Source organism: Catharus ustulatus, chromosome 9 (genome assembly GCF_009819885.2).
Source record: "Catharus ustulatus isolate bCatUst1 chromosome 9, bCatUst1.pri.v2, whole genome shotgun sequence".
Taxonomy (NCBI): domain Eukaryota; kingdom Metazoa; phylum Chordata; class Aves; order Passeriformes; family Turdidae; genus Catharus; species Catharus ustulatus.
The window spans coordinates 10,235,769-10,261,271 of NC_046229.1; the positions used below are offsets into that span (position 1 = coordinate 10,235,769).

Here is a 25,503-nt window from a genome sequence, read left to right on the forward strand (position 1 = left end):
ATTACTGCAATATAAACAAGCTGCTTCTTGAGCAACAAAAATTAAGGACGCCCAATTTCTTACAGACTTGAGTTTGGCTTTTTATCTCTTGTTCCCTCCCACAGTCCTGACAGAGGTAACTCTGGCTCTCCTATTTTACTTCCACCCAGCTGGAGACAGCACCTCCTCCAGTTAATCCAGCACTGTCATATTTGAGTGTCAACCAGTGCTGCCAAACCACAATAAACAATGAACTGACTGTCACTGAGAGAATGTGAGGAGGTGTCTCCTACTCACTTCCAATCCTCACAGCATTGCAATTACAGTTATTTTTGACATTTCTTATTCTCTTCAAGCCTGGATGAAATTGGCCAGCAAATTAGAAGTTACCAGGAAAGAAGGAACAATTGGAGAAATTTTGACTCCGACTTCCGTTCAGTGTTTCTGGCAGTCAAGATCATTTATACCATCACTTTCAATTTTGGTTAAAGCTAATGCCAAAAATACATATTCATCTACAGAGCTGTTTCTGCTCTAAAGAGACAAAATGATGATGAATGCCAGTTTGATTACACTTAAATACAAAGCCATAACATTTCTTGGTCTTCTGAGACTTGGCAGCATCCCTAGAGAAAATTCTTTCCATGAAAGAAGGAGAACCTTTTCTAAATGCATCCACAAAATAAGTTTCTCAGAAGGCTGGTATCACAGTGAGGCTGACAGGATCCAGCAAGAAACTAATTAACACAGGAAACTACATTAGAAAACAGATAATTCAATTCTATCAAACCATTAAGTCTTCCTAAAAGAAACACTGACAATCACCAGTTGTGATTCACAGTTCCACGCTGCTCTTAGTGCAAAAGGTGGATGTTTCAATATTGGAAGGAGCCTCCTAAAACTGCTCAAGTTGTGAAGTAAACAAGCCTATATTGACAGAATGATCTCATAGCAGAACACAAATCTCTACAGGCAAGGTGGAATTCAAGGCAAGGAGAAGCTCTTTCCAGAATAGTTAATGAAGCTGAAGGAACCCCTGTCTCTTTAGGTTTCCTTCTGAAGTCACTGAAGTAGAAAGCAACCAAATGCAAGTGTGAGCTGCAATGGACAACCAAAGACAAACATGAAAACAGCAGCAGCATCCCAAATATACCTCTAAGTTATCAGACATCAGCATTATCAGTTGATTGTAGCGGTTTGCTCTGTCCTGTGCTCCTGAATTTCCCACGCTAGCAGCTCCCTTTCCTCCTCAGTACTGCCCTCAGAGCTGCTTTTGCAACAGGAAGCAGAGGAAAAGCCAAAGTCCATTCCTACCCAGCCAAACAAGTAAGCAGATTATCGAGGAGGTTTCAGAGCAGCTAGGACAATGTCCAAGGCAAAATAATTATTTCAGTCCTATATCAGCTTTTCCAAAGAACAAGTAGAAGCATCATATCATTAGTTATTGAGATTTTCATCATAATAAAAAACAAGCTTGCAAATAAATCGCTGTGGCTTCTGAGAAGAGTTCTTAGGTGCTTTTGGATAGGAGAGATAGAGGTTGGGCTGTTTAAATTACTGTCTCTGCTGATCAAATAAACATGTAAACATCAGGCTCTGAATTGTTCAGAGCTTACAGCCTGACTGAAAACCACATTTCTGAAGAAAATGCATCTCTATGAAACAGCTAAACTTTCTGGGTTAAGAACCTGTCAATCAATTGAATTTTTAAAAGTAGCTGTCAGAAGAATTGCTAGGGAATATGACCTTTCTATGTCAAAAGAACAGCCATGCATGTAACATTAGATATGAGGAAGAAATTATTCACTACGAGGGTGGGGAGGCAGTGGCACAGGTTGCTCAGATAAGTTGTGGATGTCGCATCTGGAAGTGTTCAAGGCCAGGCTGAATGAAACTTTGAGCAACCAGGTCTAGTGGAAAGTGTCCCTGTCCATGGCAAGGGGTTGAAACAAAATGGTCTTTAAGGTCCCTTCCAACACAAACCATTCTATGATTCTATGATTTGAATGAGTGATCTAGAAATAAATATAAAGCCACTGATGATAAATGTATTCTAGCAGCAGAGTATAAGCAGTGAGGTCAGCACTGTCAGGGTGATCTGAATGACTTGCTCTGTGCACATACTCTGTTAATGCAACCAAATGGTAAATTGCACTCGCAGGAATTAGGATTTAGGCAACTACAGCATGAAGGGAACATCTGCAATTCTAACTCTATTAATCTCTTGTGGATCCCTTTTTTCAAATACTGATACTCAATTTGCCATTTTCTAGTCCTCAGACTATTTTAAGCAATTGGCTGTATGGCATAAATAGTAGTTCACACATTTCATCTTTGAATTATTTTAAAGCTGTGTCATTATCTCCTTTTATTCACTGATTTAACAACTTACTTTGGTCTGTTCCTCACCATCCTGCTTTCCTTTTAACCATTCTTAATTCTCATTCATAGGTAGGATAGGGGAACACTGCATTCCTCTGCCTTGGAGGAAGGGTGCTTAATTCAGTTCTGTGAAGACTATAAAGGTGCAGGTCTCTTCACTGATGTTCCTTGTTCTTCAAGCTTCTCTTTCTAAATCAGTTCATCTTTTTGAAACTCAAAGCAGGTTGTTTTACTGTTTTTAGCTTTGCATATGTCTATTTTTATTTCAGCTTTTAGGGTGTTTTTTTTACCTATCCTTCAAACCAGATCTGAGCACTGCTAAGGACACAAAATGTTACTCCTCCTCCCATGGGATCTTTGCTGGAGCTTGATCTTTCTCATGAAGCCATCACTGAACATGTAAAGTCTGCTCTCGTCATGTCCCAGCATGGCAAGTGCCCAGTCTACACAGAAGTGAATTCTCCCACTAACATTTTGTTTGAGGGTTTCCAACCCTCCTCAGCACACTGCAGTCAGCATCCCCTGCCATGCAGTGGGTAACACAGGCCCCTCAATTAATACATCTTAATTAGATTTTAGAACCAAGCTTAAGTTAGAACTTAATTAGACCCAGGCTTCAAGGCTTGGGGGTCTGTGCTTTGCCTGTTTCAAAAGGGAGCAGAGAGCAGGGTCTTTAAACATGCAGCACCACCCAGCCACAATCCCAGTCTCCATAACCCTTCCCATGCAGTTTGAGATGATACTGGACACAGAGCAGCATGTAAATGAGACAGGCAGTCCTCAGCATAGTCATGACAGAACTTGAGCATTTTATGGGATGAATTATCTGTAAAACATACAGTAGTGTAATAATTATACTTATGAGCAGTGAACATTATTATGTGCTTTCCATTACTCTGAACTGGGAGATTCAACACAGAACAGAAGCTTGTAACAAAGCATAAGCTCAATAATGTAGCTTAGGTAAAATGGGAGTTTAATCAACTTTATCCTTTTTATATAACACAAAATGGAGTTCAGCCTTTCACTGCTTGCTCCAGAATGTGAAATTGTGGTTACCTACTTCTGAACACCCAAACTACTGGAGAAGTTTCCTGATGTGCAAGGAAAAAAGGAGCTGACCATCATGAGCAGTTGTCCGTGACTATTCTCAGATGGAGATCGCACGCAATGGAGGCAAAGGTTGATGATTAAATCCTTGTTGGTAATGGGACAAAAAGAAATCCAATAGCAGATGGAAGAGCATGCATCATTAATGTACTCCACTGAAGAAGCCAGGCACCATCATACCTTTCCCTTGGAAATACTGCAATTTATAGTAAGCCAGGAGGAAGAGCAGTTCACCTTTTGCTTATGGAAAAATAGAGAAGTTCAGCAATTACAGCTGTAAGGGGTATCTATCACACCACTTCAGACCTAGTTTAATGGCCAAGCACCCTTCAGCAGTTTTTAATCCACTCTTGGCACTTTCCCAGGGATGTTGATACCACAGATTTTTCTGACAATAAACAGGGTCTCCCAAGGGTTTCAACAAATCTCATTTATACAAACATTTGCAGCCATTTTCTTTTTAAATCTTATTTACATATATGTATGTATGTGTGTATCTATGTGTGTGTATATATATAAACTGATTACTAAATCACTTTTATCATAAAATAAGATAAGCAAGCCGTTCAATTTATTAGAGTGCTCTCTTGGAATTAAGTTGGTACATACATCAACTGGTTTGTTTGTAGGTATTACCTGATACTCATATATGTTCATATCAGCCATAAAAAGGTCTGCTTTTCTTTTTATTCTGCCTTGTATAATTCAACTGTTTCTCAGTCAGCAACATTTTAAACACAATATGTAAATTATATTGAGAAAGTAAACATGTCAGCAGGCCAGTAATCATATAGAAAATAAAAGATGTCACTGTCAAAAATACCACTTTAAACAGCTGCCTGTTTAATCAGGATTGATGCTGATACCTGATCAATATAATCTGGCAATGCTGACAAAGCTCTTTTCTTCTCAATTCAGATAGTTCTGCGTGTTTGCTATATTACACATTGCTCCTCTTTCCTTTCAAACACCTAATCATTTATCTTGCCAAATATCCCTTTCATCAGCCTATTTCATTCTAATAAGATTCAAGAATTAACTTAGATAAGAAATTTATGCATTTGAAATTCAAAACACTCTACATTTTACTTTATTTTAAAAGAAAATATTTGATAGATTAATTTCAAGGCAAAACACCAGAACCTTACCTAAAATAAACAAATAGTTATTGATAGATTTAATAATACCCACAGACTTGACTTTTATGTTACATACTGTCATTTGAGCAGACTCAAAGAGCCTGTGGATCAAAGTCCATGACTCAGAACACTGTTCATTTAGCAAGGAGATACTAAAGAAATAAAGGTAGTACCAGAACTAGTAAGTGTACAGTAGAAAAGGGGAGTGCAAATTGTGAGCAGCTGTAAAGTTGCAATACAAGATACAACTCTACAGTGTTCACATTTACCAGACCAGGAGCCCAGAGCCCGAACACTTGACAGTGGAGAGGGACTAAGGAGGTCACAGTAAAATACATGTGTGCACAAAGCAGCCCAAATTCACAATTAGCCTGAATTTTCTGGCTATCATCAAGTAATAAGAACTGAATTTTACTGCAGGGAGGTTTCTTGTGAGGTAGGGAAAGCCATGGAGAAAAGCAAATACTTCTGGGAGAATACAGGCGGGAAAGGAGAGCTTACGAACATCGAGCAGGCAGGAGAGGTCTTAAAAAGGATCTAGATCAGTCTGGAGACAGCCCAGAGTGCAAACTGCTCTAACCAAGGTTAGCAGACTGATGAAATGCAAGCAGGAATGAACATTCCGACCTTTGTCTCCAACCCCTGGATTCCTGACACTGTGATAAGCACTGGATGTATTTTCCTTGACAACAGCTCATCCATTAAATTACTTCAATTACCAGTATTTAGAAAATTTGAGATGCAGATTTGCCAAAGTACCTTTGCAGGCTTAACTACCTGAAACAAAAACAGTACCCTGTACCTACTGAGGTGGCTTTGTGTGAGAGATTCAGTGCATGCACTGCAACTTTGTGTAAACAATTCACAGCAGAATTCTCTGTGTTAAAGGTATGCAAATGCTTGTTGCTAATTTGAGCAAAGACAAATACAGAAACCATGTCAGACCTGAAGTTTCATGTTTTATTTAAACTCCAAGGCAGAGAATTTTAATTCAAAGTTTCACATACTAATTTGTTTGCATGGACAAATTATGAACCCTGCCATAGGAGTTCATCATATAACTACTTTAAGTGTCACTATACTGTATGACCACATTAAAATAATGAGGTTTGAACATTCCTATCTTCAATTAGAGCTTTGTGGTTTCAAGCACTTAAAGAATAAATGCTGCCATTAACCTAGACCTTACCCCTCAAATATGCACCAAATATATCAGCAATGTTACTGAATCATGAGGTCATTGTGAAAATATAAATCTCAGTGGATTCCATCACAAAGCAAAATCTTAAGGATTTTAATAGGATATTATTTAAGGTATAAAATTAAAATCTCTCATTAAGTTATCTCAACAGCTCATTTAATTTATCAGCCTCAAAAAATATTTTAAAGGTTATTTTAGGTTAATTACATTTCACATCCTTTTATGACAGATCTGAAACCCTGCACATCTTTCAATCCTCTTTTATAAACATTCCTCCTTGCCAAATAGCTGAGAGTTCACACTGACATATTTTTGCATACTCACACTATAGTCTTAACATGACAGTGTTTTATATTCATGATAGACACAGAATCTTGTTTTTTTTCATCGAAACTTGGTCACTGAAATAAATAATAAAAGCAGAAGCCCCTCAGTCAGTAAGGCACCCTCTCAGCAAATTTTACATAATTCATACTTAGTTGGCCACAACAGCTTTCAGTGAAAATAATTCTGACCAATCAAAAATGCCATAATATAGGAATTGATCTCATCTATTCCTACAATAAACAACAATTTTGGGGAAAAAAATCATCTGACCACTGTTTGTCCTAGTTTCAAGGGAAGAACTAAAGATACTGGCTCTAAATGAAGCTTGGTAATATATTGGTTATTTTGACTTCATCCTTCAAGTTCTCACAGCACAAGGACACTGCACTTCCCACCAGGGAAGAGTCTGAAACTCACAATTAATGTGGAAATGCTTGGGTTAGCAATAATAACCAACCAAGGGCAGGAAAGAGATCATGGTATGCCTCAGCTCTTGAACAACTGACTTGAAAAATCTCAATATGAACACAACCAGAAATAAGAAAATGATACTGGCACACTATTTACAGTGACTGCAGCAATAAATTATTCTACAGCACCGTCCATTTGAGCTCCAAACATCTGCTAAACATTAATAAACTGAGGTTTACAGAAAGTCTGCGAGACGTGCTCTACTTTCAGTTCTTCAGGTGACCAAAGGACTGAACCTCTCTGTACCTGAGCTTATCAAAGTTCAGATATCAGGACTGTTGCATAAATCCCAGGCTTGTGTTTCACTTACAAGGCTACTCTTATCTCTGCCAAGAGATTTCACCTCTCCCCCTCTGGTAATCTGGAGGCAATAAGGATTTTAGATTAACTCATGGGAAAAATTCTGAGCTGCAGCTCTTGAGAGGTGGTGCACACAAACCTCTGTATTCCCACTGTCCTGAAAGTGGTAAAATAAACAGCCACAGTGTCTCCGGGGCTGCAAAAAGGATTGCTGGAAAGACACATTGCATAGCTTGGATAAACCAAAGTGACACAGTGCAGGAAAACAGACCAAACACAAAGTGGCAGCCAAACATGGAGGATTATGCTACTAATTACAGAGCATGTCCAAAGCTTCTGCTTAGTCAAAATGCTACAGGGGATTCTTATAAATGTCCTAAGGCTCAAAACTGTTTGCATTTCTGAAAAAAAGCAGTTTGAAACTTAAGCAAACAAACTATTTCATGTTTTAAGACCAATCCTCCTATAGCACATCCTAGGAAACTATTTCAAGAAGTATTACCAGACACAGAAGGCAGCCATATTAAAATAGGAAATCCAGACATCTCACAGTGCCTTTCTATGGAAATATCTGCCAAAAATAAAACAGCAAATTTTCAACTACTTTAAATTAAAACCCAGAACCTTTATTGTCTACATCAGTATGTATAGAGAGGTCATTAAGAGCCACAGAACAACACTCAAGGAACAAAGCCTCACTCTTCAACAGAGTATGTTCAAGACAATTATTCAAGACAATTATTCAAGACAATAACTATATTTTAAGTTCCCCATGGCTCCCCAAGCAAAAAAGCTAATTTTCCATGCACACTACAGCAGTTTCTCACTTTACACCTACAATAGTGCTGCTGTCAGGAAGAGAAGTGACTGCATGTGCCAAAAATCAATTCAACATATTCACAGACAAAAAAATAACATGCAGCATCTGAAGATAATGAGAACTGCAATCATTCAAACTGACAGTCTAGTGCCTAACAATTATCACAAGGCAAGTTTTATGAATTCATATTTCCTACAATGACAAGCCTCAGGTTACACAGAAGGGCGTTCACATTTTCCTTCAAATATGAAAACCTCCTTTAAGCCAATGAGTCCACTCCAAAATGGAATTCACTTAACTGAAGTGAGTAAAAAGATGCTGACTGTGTTTTAAGTAATATGCTGAAGTTTCTTCAGAGCAAGATGCTGACTGTGCTTAAGCAGTATGCACTATATAGTAAATATAACTTTAGTACAGAATTTATCACAATAATTTTCTGTTCTTTATATGAATTATTCAGAATGAAGTTTCCTAATTCTTTATATGAATTATTCAGAATTAAGTTTCCTAGTTTCCAACCAATCAGGACTATCAGTTTTGGATGCCAGTGTGAAGCAGTGTCCTGAATCTATCATGAAAACACACAGAGTCATAGCACACCCATTTTTGGTTTCCTACAAGAGACACCCTAAAAGCTGTGACAAAGGTAAGTCCCTGCAGGCACTCTGAACACTGCCAAATGTCTAGAACTTGCTTCATACTTCTTCCTCGGGCCCTGCCCAAATTCCCAAGTTGATAATGTACCCAAAGATTCACCAACAGACTCTGCAGCGTATGTCCATGCAAATATCTAATTAGTATGCACAAACTTAGACTTCACACATGGTCTTCATTTGGAAATCCACTTACTTCCTGTCTCAGGTTATTACAACTGCCAATTTAAAATGCAATTGCCATGCCTTCATACAGTAATAAAATACCTTCATTTGTGCAGCCATAGTTCCTGCTGTCTTTTCTACCAACATAAAAATATGAAATCCTACTTGTACAGTCCAGTATTGAATGTTCTCTGCTCCCTGAAATAATTTATCACCTTCTTCACCTATGACTTTCATGATTATCCTTAAACAAAACTATTTTCATCTGTATTGAGCAACATTTAAATAGTCAACATGTTACCACCTTAAAATGCAAACTATAAGTAACATTATCTATGACACAACATTTTGGGAAAAGAGCAGCTGTGTGTTTTAGAAGACACAAATGCAAATGAAGTTTTCCCATCAGATTCAAATACCTGCTTTTGTAATAAATACCCAGGCAATGAGCAGGAGGTAGCACTATGCACAACTGGCATTAATTATTTGTCCCTGAGCTAGTGCTGTATTTTTCAATAAAAAGAGATTATATCTAATTCTTTTGTGAGGAGGTGGAATTCCAAGCTCTGTGCACTCACTGCCAGCACACAAAAGGAGCAGAGAGGTGCAGAGTGTGTTGGGAGAGCATATGTTGTACCTTGCTATGTGATGTTTAATTTGTTATTCCACTGCCAACCCTGTTCCTTCCCAGAGCTCACCCCAGTGAGTGCAACAGCCACAACCCGGGTGTCTGCACGAAACAGAGCCCCTAAATAACAACCAGCAAATCCATTAAAGAGCAAGGACTGAGCAGGAGGTGCGGGGACACAATTCCCCTGTATAACCAGGAGGGGTTTTGAAGCGGGAACTTCTAGTTCCACTGCACTTCTCCGGGCCTTCTGAATTATGAATGGTCGTGCCAAAGCGACAAACAGCAGCGAGCTGAGGTGTCCCAGCGCTGTCCCCAGCCCGGCCGGTCCCGAGTGACAGACAGCAGCGAGCTGAGGTGTCCCAGCGCTGTCCCCAGCCCGGCCGGTCCCCAGTGACACACAGCAGTGAGCTGAGGTGTCCCAGCGCTGTCCCAGCGCTGTCCCCAGCCCGGCCGGTCCCCAGTGACAGACAGCAGCGAGCTGAGGTGTCCCAGCGCTCGCTGTCCCCAGCCCGGCCGGTCCCAGTGACAGACAGCAGCGAGCTGAGGTGTCCCAGCGCTGTCCCCAGCCCGGCCGGTCCCGAGTGACAAACAGCAGCGAGCTGAGGTGTCCCAGCGCTGTCCCAGCCCGGCCGGTCCCCAGTGACAGACAGCAGCGAGCTGAGGTGTCCCAGCGCTGTCCCCAGCCCAGCCGGTCCCCAGTGACAGACAGCAGCGAGCTGAGGTGTCCCAGCGCTGTCCCCAGCCCGGCCGGTCCCAGTGACAGACAGCAGCGAGCTGAGGTGTCCCAGCGCTGTCCCCAGCCCGGCCGGTCCCGAGTGACCAACAGCAGCGAGCTGAGGTGTCCCAGCGCTGTCCCAGCCCGGCCGGTCCCGCAGCCTCGGGGACATCCCCGGAACACGCCCGGGGCTGCAGCGCCACCACCAGGCCGCAAGCAGAACCGCAACTCACGCGGCTGCCACATAAAATTCCCGATTTTATTTCTAGAATCGGCTACAAATCTTTTTTTTCTTTTTTTTTTTTTAATCTTGTTCTCTTCGCAAATATCCCAGCCATCACCCAGAAAAAGGATGCTGCAAACCACAGCACGGCATTACCAAGCGAATTCATACTCCAGCTAAAATAAAAAGCCCAGCTGTGAACAGGTGATTGCTGCGGGACACGATCCCAGAAAGAACAGAGCCCTGCTGTGAAATCACAGTGACCGCGGGCATCGCTAACACCGTCTCACAAAAACTCACTTGCATCCTGGAGTTCCTGTCCCCAGCCCCCGGCACACCAGCAGATGGCAACCCAGCTCCACAGGCTTGAATAAAGCACCGCCTTTGGATTCCACTTCCACATGAATTCAAAGGGAATTACCAACCTTGCCATAATCTCACTCACTAACTCAAATCTGCAGCAAATTAGCCACTCTTCCTCATAGCCATGAACAATACAAATTTTAATTTTCTTTTTAATAAACAGCATCCTGCACAGGGGAAATAAGGTATTAGGGGAAGTTTTTATATTGAATACAATTGATCCTATTCCTAATATATGTAATAGGATTTTTTTAAAAAAAGCACAAATATCTAAAAAATAAAAAGTTAAAAAGTCAATATTATCTCCTACATCTAAAAAGCACACCCCAGCTTGAAAGCCAAAAGCCAAGGCCCCAACATCACAAGAATGACCCATTCTCCCCATTCCACTCAGTATTGCCTAATCCACACAGCTTTGGGGAACTGAATGTTCACAATAAATCAGTCTGAGTGTTGTTCAACACAGGAAGTTCTTCAGTTAAGAGTTGTTTCAAATCTTTGCATTTGAGTTTTTCTACCCTCCAGATCATTATTCAAAATCCAAGAAGCTTGGGTTTTCAACCATTTCTTCTAGAAAGATGAGGGAAATATGAACTCTCTGGCATTAAGCACAACCACAATGAATATGCAATTATTTCAATTTGTTTCAACTTTCATTCTGTTTGAAAGTAAATGTAAAACTCTAAGTCATTTGAAATTATCCTGTGAAGATGAGACTGACCCTACAAGGAAATCTTACAAGTCTGGCACAGAGGATTAACAGAGCTGCTTAATCAGCAGCCTTCATCTCAGAAGATGAAGAAATGGCTCTAACCACATCCATGTGGTACAGAATATAAGGAAGAAAGTTTACACAAAATAGAACTGCAACCATCCAGCTGAAATCCTCAACCTCATTTTCAAAAATTATGTCCGGTTTTTCAGTTCAAGGAGTACCACATGTTTCAGTTCAGTACTGGGAGAACTTCAGAAAATTAGAGTTTGCAACTATTTTAAATAGGAATTTCAAAATCTCTTTCACAAACATGTCTAAATTTCCACTGACAGGCTTCTTCAAATGTTTTCCTATCGCCACAGTTGGCAGAAGGAACAGGCATGGTTTCTTATTCCTGGAACATCTCAAACTTTTCCAGGCATTAGATGGTGAGCAATGCATATGAGATGTAATGGGTTGCACATTATCAGATGTTTCTTTCACAAAACCCTGGAGAGAATGCTTGAGATGCTCTCTGTGAGGGGCCAGGACATGGGACACACACACACAAAAAATCTCCCTGCACAAATATTCAGCATTAGTGCAGTGCTCTAGTAAAGCATCCTGTTCTCAATAAACATGAGGGGAAAGTCACCCATTCCCACCAATAAATGCTCAGCTATGGAATATCAGTACCTTATGGCATTGCTCCTGGCAGTTTCATTCACACTGTGTTCTGTCAAAATTAACAGTGACAAAAAAACCACTCCCAATCTACCTCTACAACAATCACATCTCTTCACCAGGTCATTTTCCTCTCTGAAATGTAGAAGCCCTGATGCTCTTTATGCCTTTCTTCATAAGAGAATGCATCCACATTACTGATCTTTTGCATCACCAGTGACAGGACTCAAGGAAACAGGATGAAGCTGAGTCAGGAGAGGTTTAGGTTGGCTATCAGGGAGAAGTTTTTCACCCAGAGGGTGGTTGAACACTGGAACAGGCTCCCCAGGGAAATAGTTACAGCACCAAGGCTGTCTGAATTCCAGAACACTCTCAATCACTCACATGAGGTGCCTCTTGGGGTGCCCTGCACAGGGTCAGGAGTTGGACTTAATTATCTTTGTGAGTCCCTTCCAACTCAGCTTATTCTAGGATTCTAGGACCTCCCTTTAAAAAACACAGTCCGAGTTCTAACTCTTTTTATGACAGGGTAAGATCTCAGATAAACCCCCAAAACTAAGTCATAAGAAATTTTGCATAAAATTACTCTCCTGTTCCTTAAACATGCACTATATACATACTCTCTGCACCCAGTTTTTTTAGTGTATTTGGGTCTTGACAGCAGGAAATACCACTGAAATGCCCACGATGATGCTTTATGTGTCTTCCTCTGATTACTTCCTTGGCTATCTTAGGGATTTAAAAGTCTTAAATAGGATATTCCCCACCAGAATTCAATCTCATAGGATCAGAGCCATTCGTCTTAAGGTACATGATGAGCTGAAGGTCATCCTCTGAAATCCTCACATATATTTAGAAGGCACACAGATCAGATCAACACCTTTCATTCCACAATGACAGCACTCAGCATTCACTCTGCCCTGGCTTCTTTCTCAAGTCAAGGACCTAGTGGCAATTGCAGGCACATTAATGCAGATTATCTCACATGTATGAGCTGAAAGATTCTGCCCAACAATAAATTGTGTTTATATAGTTTAGCAAGTTAGATTTTGATGTGTTCCCAGTTCTGGAGTCATTGCTGATAAGCAGTCTAGCTATCAGGCTTGTTTCAGAAGCTGAAAACTCATTTCTGAAGATTTGCTAATGTTAACTTATCTATTTGCCTTGCAAATATTTTTAACGAGGAAAAGAATGCAATATAAGCACAGTAAACAATCTGCAGGATTAGTAGTGGTGAGAAAACAAAAAACCACATAACTGAATTCCACAAAGCAATTTAGCAAAGGAAAATCTACTGATACCTGCAGAGTCAGAAAAAAAGAGCAGAAACAATGCACACAGCTTTCCTGGCATTCCTAAAACACACTCCATTTCTCTCTAGCTATCCAACCACTGTACTATAACATAATAGAAGAATTAAATGCTCTAGCAGTCAAGGCTGGCATATTAAAATGACACTCTGCATTACTGAACTTACTCATCTCTTAATAGAGCTATTCTTCAGAGGAGATTAATTATACTGGCAAGAGACCTTTTGCTATTCTAATTTGTGAAACCTATTTCAATACCACAAGCACATTAAAACAGCTGCAAACATGTAACTGGGTTCAAGATCCCAGGACTCACTGCATTTAATTAGGTGCTCATCTTGTGATGTTCTTTAGTCACTGCTTTTGAAACCCACTTCACATAAAAATTTGTAATGTCTAGGCTTAATTAACTGCAACTGTAATGAACATACAGTCCATCACAGAATATACAGAGATAGGAAAGTGACCATATCCTTCAACACAAACACAGAGACAATAACTGGATTTAGAGATTAATTTCTCTCCTTTACTTAGGAAACAGAAAATTTTAAATTATTTTAAAATAACTCATTGGCACTGTGTTTCATATCAGAACATTTGATGGCACAAACACTGCCATGACAAACTGAAAACACAGAGTAACATGCAGAATTGTAACATGCAAACATCTGCAGCTCACTGAGCTGCACACAGCTGTTAAGCAACAACCTAGTACTCCAAATTAAATAGCTGAGAATTAGTGCTTTGTTTTAAAGCACAGTTATTTTCATTAACCTAAGTTATGAAGCTCCAAGGCATTTATCTGCCTCTAGAGAACAGGCCTGTGCTTTAACATATTACTTTTTCTAATCCCCATCAGATTAATACTTACAGCCAAGTTCATGTGAGCATTCTCCCTTTCTGTTATCATTGAATTTAAAACCACTGAGAGCATAAATTTAAGGTAAACACTGAACAGGCACCAAATTAAGATGCAACACAATTAAATCAAATCAGAAGAATTTCAATATAGTAATATGTCTGAAAATGTCAAGACTACAATTACTTCATTGTGAAATCAAAATTAGTTGTAACACAAACGTGTGGCTTTTTGAACCTTAAAGATTTAAGTTTCCTTTCATAGCCTGGTGGTGCCAAACTGTCTAGGAACCCCAAAAAAGTTCTCAGGGCTTTATTCAAGGTACACCCTTTTACTTAAGGAGTCATTGCTTCTAGACAGTCTTACAATGTAACATAAATTTACCCAGTTACTTGCAGCACTGTAAGTAGTGCACACCAAAATTGCTCACTTGAGTAAAACTCATTATACAAATAACTCTGTAGATGTTCAGCAAAAAAAAACATTTCAGCTTTGGCTCTAATCTACTATTTACCAATAATTTCTGTTGCACGTATGCCTGCTCACAAATAACTGTCTTCTCCTACCCTTGGAATTTTCTTCTCTTCACACATCACTGATTTTAGATTTTTAGAGATAATAAGGAAAATTTACAAACAAAATACGTGTTCCTTTTCGTGTGCAGTTCAGGTTTGACTGTAGCCACCTGAGTGTGTGTCCTCATACAGAACACTCTTTTCTTAGAACATGTTAATTTAGCAGATGCAACATTCCTCAAAAATATTTCACCAAAGGATTATTTAGCAAAACCTTTTGACAGAAACCATGAAGAAGAGCATATGTTAGATCCAGCTCTTCAATCCCTTTCAGGTTCATTCCCCTAGACATTCCCTAGCAAAACAGGCAGAGGTAGATATTCAGAAAACTGCTTTTCAATTAAACTTGTTTGAAATGGTTGGGTTCCCATGCTCACATCTCCTAGACTTCCAATGATATTTCTTTCAGGCATCAGGCAACTGAAGTAGTGTTAAGAAGGAAGTCCCCAAAACCAAATTATTCTTCAACATACATCTTTTCCTGCTTTCTGTCTAAAGCAGGATGAAAATACTCTCTCCCTACTTCACCCTGTAGCCTAAAAAGTCCCACAGGGACAAAATGTTGCTTTCACTGAGCAGGAAAAACAAGGTAAGAACTAAAGCACAGGATCACATCACTTTTTCTAGCACAACAGCACCACAAGTGTTCCCAGAGTCACTCACCAAGCCAGCAGTAAGTGAAGGAGCAGATTGTCCTAGGGACTGATTTCTCATGCGGACCAGGTTGGAGGTGTCTCCAGGAGGTTGCCACATGGTCTGGCCCACTCCACTGTGGACACTGTTTGATAAGGGCAGTAGCTGTTTTCCTTTAAAAATAAAATCAAAATACCATCAGCTTATTTTTAAACAAGTCAGCAAGTCAAAGTAAAAAGATGTGAACAAATACTGCATTTGAAGAAAAATCATTTAATAAAAGAAGCAATTTCAAGATTTTGGTAGGCTAAAACTTGTAAGAGTACCTTACCAGTAAATTCATTATATTTGATAACTAATGATTTTCAAAAAATTTACATTATGAGATAATGGGGAAATCCAAAAATCTTGTAAAAACAGACTGCTATCACTTTATAAATTTCCATATTCCACTCATCTTAAAAAGGAAAGAATATTTGCTGCCCCAAAAGAAGGCAAAATCTCTTTAGTATCATTTTAAAAATTCTTTTGAAAATGCATTCCTAATTGTAAAATATTGTCTCCTCTAAACAGCTGGCTCATCTAGACATCCCCACTTTCTCCTACCACTGGAACACTGAGCACTGCATTTCATGCAGCTGTAACATAGTGTATGTTTAAATATTGTCTTGCTTTGAACCATGGATGGTATTTTTTGCTCAATAAATATTTTCTAGTCAATGCAACACTCGTTTTTGAAAAACGTCAAGCAGTAAATTTCCACAATGAGAAAGAACCAAAGTCAAAGTAGGTCATATTTTGACTCCACAAAGCTTGACAGCTTCCTTTTATGTACAATGTCATCCACAAAGAAAAAAGAGAAGAATATTTCTGTGGTTAAAAACACGTAAGTGAAGAAGTCTGTGAATCTGGGTTCAGTTATTAGCCTTCAGATGACTTACTCTGTAAGTTTGGTCAGTCAACCCCTGTGCTTCAATTTCCCCATTGCAAAATGGAAGTGGATAATACCTCTTCCTTAAAATTAGGACTATGGGACTAAATAACATATCCCCTTCCAAGAACAGTAAAGATTCTTGCTTTCAATGGATTACTACATGCCCAGGAATCACAGGGGACTGAGACCTTTATTGCAATAAGCAGTAGGAAGGCTACACCTTTAATCACATATATGCTGCAGAAAAAGACTTGTTCTCTCAGAGGCAGAAAGCTGTTTATAAATTCAACTGCACCTTAGAACTAGATGTGAATTATTACATTCATTCCATAACAGTGGTTGCAATAGTTGGAAGACTGTCACATAATGTGACCAGCCATGATGCTGGGGGAAGGGTGAGGAGTGGAAATGCTCGTGGTTTTTTCTGTTTTTAACTCATTAACATTAAACTTCTGTGATAGTTACAAGCAGCAGGTCAAGTATACACCAACAGAATGAGTCAAAATGTATGAGAGATCAAGAGAATAATTTTATTTAAGTCTCTATAAGATAGTTATCAATATCTCCTTTCAGTTCCACAAAACCAGAAGACAGGAGGGCAAAATTCCATCAAGAGTCAAATCTCAGCCAACCAGTTTGCATGCACAGTTATCTACACTCTTCAAACTTATTTGATTCTGTGGCAAAAATTAGCTGGAATCATTTTAAGGGTGGAACTTTAAGCTAAAGCCTTTCCCTGTCATGCCTGAAGTTCCAAACACCCACACTGAAAATCTAAACCTGTACATTTTCTCTATCCAGTTGGGTCAGACTGATCTTGTTGGGGCTCTTCATCCCTTCCTGAATCAGATACAGTAGATTGAAAAGTAATTAAGATGAATCAACAGGTTCTGGAGAATATAGAATTTTTTGTTCTCAAATTACAATCTCCAAACAGAAAAATTATTTTTAAAAGAGAACAGACCTTCCAGTTTTCCTGCTTCCTCCTATTTACTTTGCTTTCTTCTATTCAGGGAGAAAAAAAGCTACAGTACTAACTTAGGCCATTGCAGTCACTCAACAGCTGTGTAGTTCATAAAGTTCTGTGATTAACCTACCTTGGAGAACAGACTTACATGCATACAAAACATTATGAATGTTTCCATTCTTCAGAAACTATCCACTTACTACAAATAAAACACTAAGCCAAGGCCAAGCCAAAATAAAACATTCTTTACTGCTTATTTAATTCTATTACACCTAACACCCCAAACATTAAAATATTTGTCTTCCTCTGATAAAAGACAAGGGACAAGGACTGGATGTATTTTCACAATCATGTAAATCAAGTCCATGCTAATGCCAAAAAAGGTGGTTTCACCTTCTTCCTCTTTCCCTCCCACCTGAGAATTTTCAACTCTTCCAGTTCTTGCACTAACATGCAAATAGCCACAGAGGCTAATTAGGGAAGAAATGGGCTGCAGCTTAACCCTACAGAATAACAGTGGCATTCAGGCATATCAACTCTTTCATTCTAGACTGATCATGCAGCTCTCTGTGCTCTATTCCAGCATCACAGACTCTGATATCAATTTTAAACAGTTGTGAAACCATCCTCTAGCCCACTAAAAAAATCTTGGAAAAAAAAAAAAAAAACTACTGAACTGGGTCCATTTTTGGGTAGTTACTCGCCTATGCTCACTCCGTGAATTCTAAATTCTGAAACTAAATTCAATTACAAGGTTGAATATTATGTTCACAAGAAAATCAAATTTTACACAAACTGAAAAAATCATCAAGTTAGTAAGCAAGATTTTACTTTGAATCACAATTGCCTACAGTGCTTTTGAAGCCAAAAAGAAACTAAATTCAAGTAATTCAAAGATGATAGAAAAACTCAGTTTCCCAGTAAAAACAAAAGGGCAAAGTGGGCAAGCTTGCATTCAATGCTGATGTTAAAAGGAGTAAGAATACACCAATGTGTCACCTAAAGATACACAGCTCCATTCTTTAACTTAGCATATTAAATCTTAGGTTTAACTTTTCGCTCCGAGCAATATAGAAAATGTGACTCTAAATCCAGGTTTTTTCATTCTTTTCTACTGATATTTCCTTTTGCATCTTTCTCTTACACAAAATTTTGTATGCCCTGCCAACAAGAGGTCACCTTACAGTGACTTACCAGTACCTTTTATTGTGACTGCTATGCCAACAATGCTGCATCTTTAATACTAGAGAAGTGTCATATTGTCTTTACAAAAAGGCATACCTGACAAAGAACTTGCCAAGCTACCTCTTCGTAGCTTGCAGTCATCCTGACTTAGCTGACGGTGGAGCTTGGTTTTCCCAGCAGATGAAAAGATGTCAGGATTGCTGAGCTTCCTGCACCGCAGTGGAGTGGACTCTGTTTTCATCTCCTGGAGGAAGAAAAACATGCAGAACTTTGTTAATGACAGCCAAATATCCCCTGTCTGAAACATGCAATCTCCAAAGCACAATGGAGACTGTTTGAAAAAAACATAAACACATCCCACACCCACCCAAAAAAAAAAAAAAAAAAAATTAACATTGTAAGTCCTCCTCTTTGGTGCCCCATAGTTGCACAGAAAGCACATCACAAGGTCCCTGTCAACTTTGGTCCTTGAACAACACTGCTGCAAGAAATACCATTAATAATAGTCAGGAAAATGTAATTATGCTTACAGCAGTTCTTTTCTCTCACAATATTTAGAAGAAAATGGTACTGAAAAAACAGGCTCAGCTTTGATTAAAGCTATTTCCTGCTAAAGCAAAAGTACTTTCTCCAGTCTTCTTCAATCTTTATTCTATCCAGCCTATGAGTAATATACCTATAAAGAAACTGTTGCAATGTCTATTGCAAACCAAAACTCCTATTATAAGTTGTAGCTCCACGAAGACCATATGCATAATTAACTAATAACTAGGATAACGATCAGCCTTTGTGTCATGTCTTTGTTATTACTACAAACAAAATTAGACATGTATTTGTCAGAAGCACTCCCACACATGTGAATTCCTTTCACAGCATACAGCAAAATTTCAGTCAAAATAGCGTAGGCAGAGCAGTGTCAAGCACAGCCACAGAGTTTTCCTCGTGCTTCTTTTCATTATTCTGAGGTGTCAAACTCTCATTCCACACCCAAAGAAGAACAACAAGCTTTGCAAGCAGACATGGATTTGAAGATGTGACACTTTCCATTATAGCCCGTACAGATGAACTGTTCAAGTTCTCCCTTCTCTGCAGTGTGAAGCATTCCACTTGTTTTAATGGACTCCTCCATTTTACTTCAAATGCCTCTCATTAGCTATACAGTTCTTCAAGCCATGCTTATCCTCATAAAAATCTCATCTGAGGTAGAAAATAAACTTTCCCTGCATGATACATGACCACACGATTTAACATAGTTTTAAATTATGTTTAAATCAAAAACTAGTTTACTGGTTATGGCTTTTAATTAAAATTTGCAGATTCCAGTCAAAATCTATTTCTAAAGTCATTAACTCAAATCTATTCAGTCTGCACTGTTATGCCTCATACTGTCAAATCCAGACCAGGACAACACACTTCAAAAACCTCAAGGGGAAGGGAAGGGAGGGGAAGGAGATGAATGAAGTGGTTTTAAATGAAAAAAAAACCTGATTTGGGATTTGAAATAGAATTCTCATTTAGCTCTGAGTCACTCATCCTCAACCTTTCTTAGACCCCATCTCCTTCTAATCATGAAATCTTTTGGCACCTCATAATACTGAATAACTCTGTTATTGTTTGAGGGACAGCAATGCTTTGCTCCACATCAGCTTCAGTGGTGCACCTTTCCCAGGCTGCTCTGGATCCAATTTCCCTGGTTCTGGTCAGACTTTGAGTCGCCACAGTGTCTAACCCAGATCAGAGACAGCTGGGTACCAGAGCAGGGCTCACCCAGCTGCAAACAGCTGTGCTGGTGCAGGAGTGGGGAGGGGCTCAGAAACAAGTGACCTGGGTGGGATAGAGAAAACTGATCAGCAGAAATTGTTCAGATCTTATGGTACCCTGCACACATCTTGGAGCAAAGAGTGTCACACTCTCATCTGTCTCTGACCTTCCCCACAAAGGTACTGAAGTCCTTTGTTTGCAGCAGCCTGTCCTTCTCCTTTTCTGTCATTTGGAGAGCTGAAAAGGCATCTACCTGTCTTTCTCTCTGTACTTGGAGTAAGCTAAATAATATTAAATTGCAGCATTAGTAGTCCCCCAGCACAGAGGCCAAGGGCAGAGTCTGCTGTTTCTATTCAGGACTCAGAACATGGTTATACTTGTGTATATATGACTGTAAGTAGACACACAGAAACATGCACACACTTTTAATAAGGCCTGTCCTATGCCTACAATGTCTGAAATCTGAAACATGTTTACCACCTATGACATTCTGAAATTATCACACCTCAAAAAAAAAAAAAAAACCAAAAAAACAAACTCAACCCAAACCACTACAAACGTGGGCACTCTGGGTTACAAACAAATTACTTAAAAACTTCATCCAGCCTACCCTCTCACACTCCTTATGCTTCAATTCCAAATAGTCCCAGCATCCATCAGTATCCAGCTACTTCTCTGAAACTAGTCATGTGTTGAAAGGCCCCGTGCACATCAGCAGCAGTTAAAATCAAAATGTCAAAGACTAACTTGAAGTGTTCTAACTGGGACGCCTTTGTTCATGGTTTTGGGGATGTTTGTTGGTGTTTTGGAGGTTTCACTTGCTTTGTTGTTCTGTTTTTCCCCTGCAGGTGCATAATCACCTCCCCTTCAGCACACACACATACACACACACACTCTCACCTCTCACCAATCATTCTCAGCAAGTGCAAATGGATAAGAGGATTTATTCACTTCATTCACTTGGGACACCAGGTAAGGAAAGGCATTCAAGTTAGAAACAAAAGTACTCTAAGTCATGTTACAAGCAACTTCTTTATTTTACACTTCTCTTTCTCCACACAATATACAGACAATGCTTACCAGGCAAAGAATGTGCTCACTTCCCTACCCTTCCCCTTTTCCCTCTATGCACAGTCTCCTTTTATTGGCAAAAATAATTACAAATTCTTAATGTGTCTTCTTGAGTTACAGTACACAAGTCTTGTAGATCTGATAAGATCTAAATCAAAAGTTCCCCAGCTAAAGGGCACACCTACTCCTACCACAGTATCTGATCAGCTACAACACCCAGCCTACACACACCTCTGAGGACAGCCCAGTGGCATCAGCTACTTCTCAAAAAGCCATTCCATGTGACAGCTGTCCCCTGGTTCAGCTTTCCACCAAAACTTTTAACACAGAGATAAGTAAGGAATAGTAGAAAGGTAAAAACAGCTTCCCACACTCACCAAAGAATCCAGACTGTCTTCCAGACAAGATGGATTTGGTACATATTACATATGGAAACCTCTTCATCAGCCCCTTTCTTGTTAAGCACATTAAACACTTGGGCAATATACAGAAGACTATATAACTGTGTTAAATGTCTGGAAGAAAGAGCCTCCAATCACATTCTGCAGGTTTATACAGTGTTTAAGTCACTTTTCAAATAGATATTTTAAAAGTTTAAAAAAATGCACTGTTCTGAGAGAGCCTATTATATTTTCAAAAATACTAAGTGCAACACAGCCAGTTTAAAATTTCATTTTCTAAGAGCTGTGCCCATATTGTGTCAGCAAAACAATGAAGAGGGAAAGTTTTAGCTTGATAACAATAGAACTGTCTTTCATAAGACTGCAATTTACTTCACTCATCCATCAAAACCCTGCTTTGATATTGCAGATCACAGATGAACTGCATGGAAATAGCAGAAGATTACATTACCACTCTCAAACAAGGAAGGAAAAAACCTAGAGGAAGAGATCTTTCCCTGTCCTTGCCCCAAAGCAATTCATACAAAGAACACAAAAATATTACACAACATTCCAAATCAATGAATAAAGAAACTCTTTGCAGCGATAGAGCAAAATTTTGCTTACATGCTTTCAAACTACTAAATTAATCTATCAGAGCAAGTGGTTGAAGAATAGATTATATAGAACAAACTGCCATAATTTTAAGGACTCCACTTCCACTTTTCAAAAGAAAAAATTTTTGCAATCCTAGAGATGAAAGCATTAGTAAGCACGTAACACTTTGCTCACACCCTGTGAAAAGGACTGTGAGCCTCTCTCCATTCATTTCTTTTCAAAGGTGATAAATGATTTACTTTGGGCTTGTGGCTTTTGCCACAAGCTAAAAATCAGGTTCAAACAGCCAGCTGATTCCTGCAAAGCTTAGGGTTTAAGATAAAAGCATCCCATAATCTTGATTTGTTAGGCACAGACTACTGCTATCAGTCGTACAAAGGTGCACAAAAGTTTGCTCACATAACTTGAAATAGCAGGATATGAAGAAGAATGGCCAAAGCTTTTCCTGACTATCAAGAGGTTCTGCATTTCTCAGCTCAGTCACTTGCCACACTTGCACAGAAAAAGCACTACAAGAGTTCTGACACTGGAATAAGACCCAAGTCTGTTCTTCTTGCCTGAAATTTCACATTGGGGTTATCACACTCAGCCAGATGGGAGAAGCAGATTGTCACAGGAGTTGCAGACAAAAGACAAGAAGCCAAACGTGCTTCTCAATTTGCCTGATCACTATTCCCCCTGTTTAAATCCTGATCTGGTAATTTCAGAATACATTACAAGGATCCTTCTCAGGCCTCATTGCACAGGAATAGTTCCAATCAATTAAAGCAGGAAATAAAAGAACATGCACAGAAACCACTGCAAGGATTGTCAGAAACTCTTTTGTTTCCACATTGTTCATTTAATGGTGCTGCAAGAGAGCATCACAGGTGTTTTATGTACAAAAGGCAAGTGAATATTGCAAGTGTGGATTCGTGTTTTGCTTGCCTGCCAGGTGAAGCATCACACAGTCAGCAAGACTGACACATCAGCATCAGACCAATGCTGGCATAAAACTTTTCAAGCCCTGTTTTTATGGCCTATATTTAAGATGTAACAGATCATGCAAAGGACACTTCCTGTTACAATTAAATCAAACACAAACTGCCTCACAATCTCTACGACAAGCAAAAGCATTCAGTTGTGACTGACAAATATTCAAGTCTGCAGGTCAAAACATGTTAAACTGTTAGCCAGGGGTGGAGAATCCACACAAGTTTCCTATGAACAGGAAATCCATTAATAAGAAAAATGAGAAACCTTTTTTATGAAGCCTAATGAGCATAACAACCTTAGGTCATCTAGAAGTGAATCCTAGCAAACTGTTGGAAGGAAGAATGAAAATTGAACTACAAAAAACTGGCCTAGAATTCACTCTTATTATGCCACCTTGTCAGGAAGGTAACCAATGAGCAATGTAACTTGAGGGTAACTTGACACTTTCTGAATTTTTTGAAAGCACCAAAAATAGTCAACATTGAAAGCTGTGTTTTCTATTTTTTAACACAGTACTGTTTGCACTTTAACAGATAAAAGCCTGTTGTGTCAGGGCTGTGTGCATATCTGAGAAGCATTCTTTTCCTTCTCAGCCTTTCCTCATCACTTTATATAATCTGTGTCCATACTCTTAATGCAAGATAAATCTGATCCTGTCATTAGGCCTGCTCTAATATACTCCAAAATACACTGAAAATTAAAGACCTAGACAACAGATCACAGACCAAATATCTATCTATATAAGTAGCAATTAGTGCAATGGAATCATAGTATTTATGCTTTAGTATTTAGCACTGAAATTTGCCTTAACTTTCTAGTCTGGGCATTATACATTGAGAGGAGAGGGCCAGCAGTTTACCAGGAAGCTGGGGTGAGCCCACATGTGACCAAAATTGTAGGCTAAATAAGAACTAAGTCTCTTCTTAACTGTATTTGCTTAACTCATGTACTTGCCAGCAGCACCCTGAAAAATGTCAGAGACAGCAGAATCAAGGAAAATTATAGTAAATTAACATAGCCTCTTAGGGGCTATAATATATTGGTTTACAACATCAGCAACAGAGAAAACCCTTACTGAATGTATTGCATTATATAAAAGTGTCAGCATTTTAAAGACAGAAGAGAGTTCTACACTATTTTCCAAGAAGATTTATTTGAAGAACTTTGCAATAAATTCCAACATTCCTACAACAGTAAATATATAAACTGAACTTAGTGTCAATATTAAGTTTTCAAAATGACTGCAAAGTCAAGTGTTACTTGCCACAGTGATGTTTTCAACACATCATCCACACATTTACCATTCTGAATACCTACAGCTTTCTCTGTACACTCATCTGCAGTTATAACACAAATGACAAAAAAGTTACAAACTCAAAACTTTCTGTGTTAAAAAAAAATCCCACAGTTAAAAGCAAAGAAACAAGAAAATAAAAGGAATGTTCTCTAAAAAAACCCAGAATCAGAAGCCTATACTATCAGATACACCCTCCTTATCTTGTTCTTCAGTGAGATTTCTTTTCTTGTTAACTCTTCAGGAAACAACTACAAGGAATGTTTGTTTAGAACGAATGAATTATAAGATTTAATGTTTCATCAGGGAAGTTAGTGCTGTTAACTTTGTTGTGAAGTGTCCCAGTTGCAGGATCACATGAAAAAGCTTGTTAAAAAGAAAGGTAAATATTTATAACTGTGTACATTATTAGCCTCTTTCTGAGGTCCATTGAGACTCAGAATCATTTTATTCCTAATGGAACCACAGTCTAGAAGACAAGGTAATTGATGATTGAATTATATCAGCTTGAATGTTTGTTCCTTACATGAAAACACAAATGGCTTAAACCGAGTATTCCACCCTACTTCAAGATCTCCCCAACAGCCAAAAGGAAAGAGTAATTCTTGAATTCAGCTCGTAAATGCCTAAAGTCAAATGAATTTCATCAAGGGAAGAAAAAGAAACAGAGCCTCTAAAGTCTGTATCAGACTTCACAGAGGCTCAAAGAAACCACTATCAATCTATCAAGACTCCAAACCCCACACAGGGCTCAGTAGCTGCACTGACAACAAAACCAGCCTGAACAAAGACACTGAGCATTAAAGGCCACATCATTCCTTTATCATTGCTCTTCTAGCATGACTACTGCAGACATTAAAATGTTGTATTGAGCAGGGAAATTAACTCCTGGCCAGATAAAACAAAACAACTCTATAATTCATCATCCTTACTCATACACTGTAGGGATTAAAATAAATATGCCCCCTCCCCCCCACCCCCCCGAAAAAAAGGGATTTGTAATAAAATTTGGTTTCATAAGACATCAAAACACCTTCTCTCTGAAGATTTTCTTTCAATAGTCTCAAAAATGTGTCCCAACATC

The 25,503-nt window shown here is 39.0% G+C and overlaps 1 protein-coding gene across 3 annotated transcripts in view; it reads right to left on the bottom strand.

Annotated features, from left to right (window-relative positions):
- MAST2 (microtubule associated serine/threonine kinase 2) overlaps window positions 1–25,503 on the bottom strand; it is a 228,416-nt gene that overhangs the window by 189,149 nt on the left and 13,764 nt on the right. For 2 of the 3 annotated variants that reach the window (XM_033067136.2, XM_042779559.1), the window contains exons 1-2: window positions 18,417–18,582; window positions 15,265–15,407 (exon numbers count right to left, since the gene is read on the bottom strand). In XM_033067136.2, coding sequence (XP_032923027.2) covers window positions 15,265–15,407; window positions 18,417–18,582 — 309 coding nt within the window. Of the gene's footprint in view, window positions 1–15,264; window positions 15,408–18,416; window positions 18,583–25,503 lie in introns of those variants that run through there. The other variant, XM_033067135.1, reaches the window with a different exon arrangement.